The sequence below is a fragment of the Lampetra planeri genome, unplaced genomic scaffold (assembly GCF_965212315.1).
Source record: "Lampetra planeri unplaced genomic scaffold, kcLamPlan1.2.h2 scaffold_207, whole genome shotgun sequence".
Taxonomy (NCBI): Eukaryota; Metazoa; Chordata; class Hyperoartia; order Petromyzontiformes; family Petromyzontidae; genus Lampetra; species Lampetra planeri.
In genome coordinates, this window is record NW_027614828.1 from 33,765 (window position 1) to 41,051 (window position 7,287).

Here is a 7,287-nt window from a genome sequence, read left to right on the forward strand (position 1 = left end):
CCACCACCACACCACCACCACACCACCACCACTACCACCACCACCACACCACCACCAGCACCAGGACTCGAGAGAGGGACCAGGGTTGAGGAGTCTCGTTTGCAAGAGTGACCTGGGGGGGGTGGGGGGAGGGGCATCAGTGTGCGAGTTGTGGTGGGAATGTTGCTGCTGCTGCTGTGTGGTCTAGCCTAGGGGCACCCCCCGTGGCAGCTGGCTCTGTGTGTTGGCCTGCCAGGAGCTGTCATCTAAGAAATGTGGAACCGTGACGCTGGCCGGCGCACGATGGCCAAACTCTTGCGGATGGCATCACAGCATCCCCCGTGTAGCCTGTAACAGACTGTTTAACGAACACGTGTGAGGCTGTCGCCAACAATATTATTCATAATCGACGTTTTTGGGTTTAGATCGCGTTATTTATAAATGTGTCGTAACCCTCCACCACCCGACACGGCCAATCAGTAAAAAAAGTGTCACGTTGACAAAAGACAAAATAGCTCGCTGCTTTAGCCCACCGGTGTGTTGAAGCGTGAATTTCAATTTAAAGCTTTCGTGACTGCAGGGATTCATATTCTTGGTTCTTTCGGTAAAGTCACGTAGAAGGGAAATAATAAAATAATAAAAATAAAACATTATCAAATACAATTCTCACGACGTTTCGGCCACAACGCAAGCAGCCGTCCTCAGGTGAAGAACAGGTCTGTCGGGAAGACAGCGTCTGAATGAAACACCCCAGGCTTGGAGCGTCTATTTAAGCCCCTCGCCCACCGCCAGACACACACCCTCGCACGCGGACAGGCGCGCTCGCCCCATCTCCCCGTGTCCCACCAACCCTGGCTCCCCCCCGCACCACCACCCCTGCCGCCTTGCAGGCGCTGTTCACAATGGCCGACGTCACGCGGGACGACCGCGGGCAACGTCACAAGGCCCACGTGACCACCAACACGTGGTCAGCAGCAGCAGCTACTACAGCAACAACAACAGCAACAACAGCAGCAACAACAGCAACAACAACAACAGCAGCAGAAACTTCACGGTGTTGGCGTGGAGATGGCCATTTACAAAGGGTGAGATCAGTTCCAGTCTCAGCGTTCTCCTCTAACGGGATCGTCCATAAATGACGTCACGCACCTGGGGGGGGGGGGCGGTCAGACATTTGTGACGATGTGTGACGACGGGGGGGGGGAGGGGTTTGAGAAATGTGACATCACATCAAAATGCGTAACTTTAATAAATAAATATAGACAACACGTTCTACTTAATTAAATAGACTTTTTAATAAATATTTTCTCCTACAACATCAGAGTGCAGCGCCACATTAAACACGCACTACAATGACAATAGTTTAAAGCGATTTGAAGCATATTTTTTTTTTGGGGGGGGGCAGAGCTTTGTGACGTCATATTTGAGGGGGGGGGGGGTCTGACTTTTTGTGACGGCCCCTAACGCCACGTGCGGTTTGCACGACGGCGATTGGACGCACAACGAGGCGACACAAATGTGTGTCGTGACGCGGGCGCCACTTGGACGTAGCAACGCGAGTCGGGGCCAACGCAGCTACGTCGCAGCGCCAGGCGGAATAAGCGGTGGTCGTAACGGCTGCCTGGGGGTAGCGTCGTCATCGTCGTCATCGTCGTCATCGTCATCATCATCGTCGTCACCTTCGTCACCTTCGTCATCATCGTCATCGTCGTCACCTTCGTCGTTGTCATCGTCGTGATCATCGTCATCATCGTCGTCATCATCGTCGTCATCGTCATTGTTGTCATCGTCGTCATTGTCATCACCGTCGTCACCATCGTCACCTTCGTCGTCATCATCATCGTCGTTGTCATCGTCGTCATCATCGTCGTCATCATCGTCGTCATCGTCATTGTTGTCATCGTCGTCGTCGTCATCGTCGTCATCGCACGAGGCATTGGGATGCTGCTGGATGATGCTTCTAGACGCTGCCCAGCACCACGTGTCTCTCAGTCTGCGTCACGACGTCTCACGGCGTCATCGCGGCCTCTGCGTCACCCCCTACGTCATAGAGCTCAACCGTCACTGCGGCCTTGCACCCCATTGGTTCTCAGTCTCCCCCCGTGTCTCCCCGTGTCTCACCCCGTGTCTCACCGTGTCTCACCCCGTGTCTCCCCCCGTGTGTCTCACCCCGTGTCTCACCGTGTCTCCCCCCGTGTCTCTCCCCACGTGTCTCCCCGTGTCTCACCCCGTGTCTCCCCCCGTGTGTCTCACCCCGTGTCTCACCGTGTCTCCCCCCGTGTCTCACCGTGTCTCTCCACGTGTCTCTCCCCCCGTGTCTCCCCCCGTGTCTCACCCCGTGTCTCCCCCCGTGTCTCACCCCGTGTCTCCCCCCGTGTCTCACCCCGTGTCTCTCCCCGTGTCTCTGTCCGTGTCTCTCCCCGTGTCTCTCTCCGTGTCTCTCCCCGTGTCTCACCCCGCGTGTCTCCCCGCGTCTGCCAGGAGCGAGCCCCCTGCGGGGTGACGAGTGTCTCGGCGTGTCCCCGCGCTGTCTCCTGTCCCAGGACGCGCGTCTCCTCCCCTCGGCTGACGCGGTCGTCTTCCTGCACAGACACGTGCGCCGTGACCTGGCCAACCTCCCACTCGGGTGCGTCTCTCTCTCTCACACACACACAGATAGCTACACACACACAGACACACACACACAGACACACATACACACACAGACACACACACACACAGCTACAGACACACACACACAGCTACACACACAGACACACACACAGACACACAGACAGACACACAGACACACACACACACAGACACACACACATGATGTTGATGGTGATGTTCATGTTGATGGTGATGTTGATGGTGATGTTGATGGTGATGTTGATGCTGATGGTGATGTTGATGCTGATGGTGATGTTGATGGTGATGTTGATGTTGATGCTGATGGTGATGTTGATGGTGATACTGATGTTGATGGTGATGTTGATGGTGATACTGATGTTGATGGTGATGTTGATGGTGATGCTGATGGTGATGTTGTTGTTGATGGTGATGTTGATGGTGATGTTGATGGTGATGTTGATGGTGATGTTGATGGTGATGTTGATGGTGATGTTGTTGTTGAAGGTGATGTTGATGGTGATGTTGATGGTGATGTTGATGGTGATGGAGACAGGAAACGGCCTCCGGGCCAGATCTGGGTGTGGGGCTGCATGGAGCCTCCTCCCTACGCTCACCTGCCCAGAGGTCTCCACACGGTCTTCAACTGGACACTCACCTACAGGTACACACACACACACAGACACACACACACACACAGACACACACAGACACACACACAGGTACACACACAGACACAGACACACAGACACACACACACAGCTACACACACACAGCTACACACACAGACAGACACACACACACACAGACACACACACACAGACACACACACAGACACACACAGACACAGACACACAGACACACACACAGACACACACACAGACACACAGACACACACACACAGGTGCACACACACACAGACACAGACACACACAGACACATACACACACAGACACACACACACAGACACACACAGACACACGCACACACAGACACACACACACACACATAGCTACACACAGCTACACACACACACAGGTGCATACACACACATAGCTACACACACACACAGCTACACTCACCTACAGGTACACACACACACAGACACACACACACACAGACACACAGACACAGCTACACACACACAGGTACACACACACAGGTACACACACACAGAGGTACACACACACAGAGACACACAGACACAGCTACACACACACACAGGTACACACACACACAGACACACAGACACAGCTACACACACACACAGGTACACACACACACAGACACACACACACAGACACACACACACAGGTACACACACACAGAGACACACAGACACAGCTACACACACACACAGGTACACACACACACAGACACACACACACAGGTGCACACACACAGGTACACACACACAGAGACACACAGACACAGCTACACACACACACAGGTACACACACACACAGACACACACACACAGGTGCACACACACAGAGACACACAGACACAGCTACACACAGACACAGCTACACACACACACAGACACACACACACAGACACACACACACAGGTGCACACACACACAGACACACACACACAGGTACACACACACACAGGTGCACACACACACAGGTGCACACACACACAGACACACACACAGCTACACACACACACAGACACACACACAGGTACACACACACACAGACACACACACACAGACACACACACACAGGTGCACACACACACAGGTGCACACACAGGGGACCACTCAGAGGCTCTAAGAGGAGGAGCAGCAGCACGTGATCAGCAGCAACCGCCGCGTGGCGATGAGCTTGACACCACCAACACATTTCTCCAAGCTCTGCGATCCTGTATGGTATGGAGGCGTTGTGTAGGCCGACTGATGATGAGTGTCATGGGAAACGTTTTGTTGTTGTTGCCAGCATCACAGTGTGAGGAATAAGAATCAGGTTGCGTACCCTTTCTGGACGTTCAAACACTCTCTATAGATTCTAGTTTTTACGAGGAATCAAGTCTGTTTACATGTGAGACAGTCCACATGTGCGAGGCGGGGGGGGGAGAGAGAACACGCTCTGCCATACGGATGGAACAGATGGAGATTAGTCCACACGCGCGTAGAAGGGAGTGAGATGGAACAGATGGAGATTAGTCCACACACGTGGTAGAAGGGAGTGAGATGGAACAGATGGAGATTAGTCCACACACGTGGTAGAAGGGAGTGAGATGGAACAGATGGAGATTAGTCCACACACGTGGTAGAAGGGAGTGAGATGGAACAGATGGAGATTAGTCCACACACGTGGTAGAAGGGAGTGAGATGGAACAGATGGAGATTAGTCCACTCACTTTGCAGGCCGGATTCGGATGTCCCCACCCCGTACGGGTGGCTGGAGCCCCGGGAGGGGGGGGAGGAGGGGGGGGAGGAGGGGGGGGGAGGAGGGGGGGGGAGGAGGGGGGGGGAGGAGGGGGGGGGAGGAGCCTCCGTGTGGCTCCGCCCTCAAGTCGGCACGAGCCGCCAACCGCTGCCGGACCGCCACCACCAACATCAACATCAACGCCACCGACCAACCACCACCACCAACACCATCAACACCACCAACATCACCACACACCACCACCAACACCAACACCACCAACACCAACACCAACAACACCACCAACACCAACACCACCAACACCAACACCACCAACACCAACACCACCAACACCAACACCACCAACACCACCAACATCAACAACATCATCACTACCATCAACATCAACACCACCAACACCACCAACACCACCAACATCAACACCATCATCATCAACATCATCATCATCAACACCACCAACACCACCAATACCACCAACACCAGCACCAACACCACCAACACCACCACCATCAACCACCAACACCACCACCAACACCAACACCACCACCAACACCATCATCATTAACATCAACACCACCATCACCACCAACATCAACCCCACCACCATCACCACCACCAACACCACCACCACCTCCACCACTATCAACATCAACCCCACCACCACCACCAACACCACCTCCACCAGCACTAACACCATCAACCCCACCACCACCAACACCATCAACATCAACACCACCACCACCACTTCCACCACCACCACCAACACCACCATCAACATCAACACCACCATCACCACCACCACCATCAACATCAACAACACCTCCACCACCACCATCACCACCACCTCCACCAACATCAAAACCACCTACACCACCATCACCACCACCACCACCACCTCCACCACCTCCACCAACATCAAAACCACCTCCACCACCATCACCACCACCTCCACCAACATCAACACCACCACCATCACCACCACCTCCACCACCAACATCAACACTACCACCACCACCATCACCACCACCTCCACCAACATCGAAACCACCTCCACCACCATCACCACCACCAACATCAACACCACCACCACCTCCACCACCACCACCACCTCCACCACCTCCACCAACATCAACATCAACCCCACCACCACTGCCACCACCACCACCATCTCCACCACTACCACCACCACCAACATCAATCCCACCACCACCTCCACCAACATTAACACCACCTCCACCACTACCACCACCACCCCTCCCCCCCCCCAGCAAGAGCGAGCTGGTGGCCTGGGCCGTGTCCCACGGGGGCGCCGCGTCTGGCCGCGACGCCTACCACCGCGAGCTGGCGCTCCACCTGCGCGTGTCCGTGTACGGCCGCGGCCGCACGGCCCTGCCCCGACTCCCCGCGGCGGCGGCGGGGGGGGGGCACGGCCCCGGTCCTCTCTCGCTACCTCTTCTACCTGGCCTTCGAGAACGCGCGCTCCCCGCACTACGTCACCGAGAAGCTGTGGGCCAACGCCCTGGGCTCGGCGGCCGCCGTGCCCGTGGCCCTGGGGCCCCCGCGGGCCGACTACGAGCGGGCGACGCTGCCGCCCGCCGCCTTCCTGCACGTGGACGACTTCGCGTCGCCCCGCGAGCTGGCGCTGCGCCTGCGGGCGCTGGCGGCCGACGGGGCGGCGTACGGGCGCATGCACGCGTGGCGGCGTCGCTACCGGGTGCGGAGCGCGCGCGGCTGGGACGAGCGGCTGTGCGCTGTGTGCCGCAGGCTCGGGCGGAGCGGGGGGGTAGTGGAGGGGGGGGCGGCGAGGGGGGACATTGCGGAGTGGTTCGCGGGGGGGGATTGAAGGGGTTCCTGGTGGGGTCTCGGTGGGGTGAGGGGTCTTCCTGGTGGGGTCCTGGTGAGGTCTCGATGGGGTGAGGGGTCTTCCTGGTGAGGTCTCGTTGGGGTCTCGGTGGGGTGAGGGGTCGTCCCGGTGAGGTCTCGTTGGGGTCTCGTTGGGGTCTCGATGGGGTCTCGATGGGGTCTCGGTGGGGTGAGGGGTCTTCCTGGTGGGGTCCTGGTGAGGTCTCAGTGGGGTGAGGGGTCTTCCTGGTGGGGTCCTGGTGAGGTCTCGATGGGGTGAGGGGTCCTGGTGAGGTCTCGTTGGGGTCTCGATGGGGTGAGGGGTCTTCCTGGTGAGGTCTCGGTGGGGTGAGGGGTCTTCCTGGTGGGGTCTCGATGGGGTGAGGGGTCCTGGTGAGGTCTCGTTGGGGTCTCGGTGGGGTGAGGGGTCCTGGTGAGGTCTCGTTGGGGTCTCGGTGGG

At 56.9% G+C, this 7,287-nt stretch overlaps 1 protein-coding gene across 1 annotated transcript; it reads left to right on the forward strand.

Moving 5' to 3' along the window:
* Positions 1-881: 881 nt before the first annotated feature.
* On the forward strand, positions 882-6,828 carry FUT7 (fucosyltransferase 7). The gene is made up of 3 exons (XM_078623206.1): positions 882-915; positions 2,461-2,605; positions 6,237-6,828. The coding sequence occupies exons 1-3, from the start codon at positions 882-884 to the stop codon at positions 6,826-6,828; spliced, it is 771 nt and encodes a 256-aa protein (XP_078479332.1).
* The last annotated feature ends 459 nt before the right edge of the window (positions 6,829-7,287 follow it).

What these genes read in the sequence shown, in the direction of transcription:
- FUT7 (XM_078623206.1), top strand. Translation starts at nt 882, where the DNA reads ATGGCCGACGTCACGCGGGACGACCGCGGGCAAC. An exon ending in GCGGGACGACCGCGGGCAAC is followed by an intron (nt 916 to 2,460) that starts GTCACAAGGCCC and finishes CGCGTCTGCCAG; the next exon opens with GAGCGAGCCCCCTGCGGGGT. An exon ending in CTGGCCAACCTCCCACTCGG is followed by an intron (nt 2,606 to 6,236) that starts GTGCGTCTCTCT and finishes CTACCACCACCA; the next exon opens with CCCCTCCCCCCCCCCAGCAA.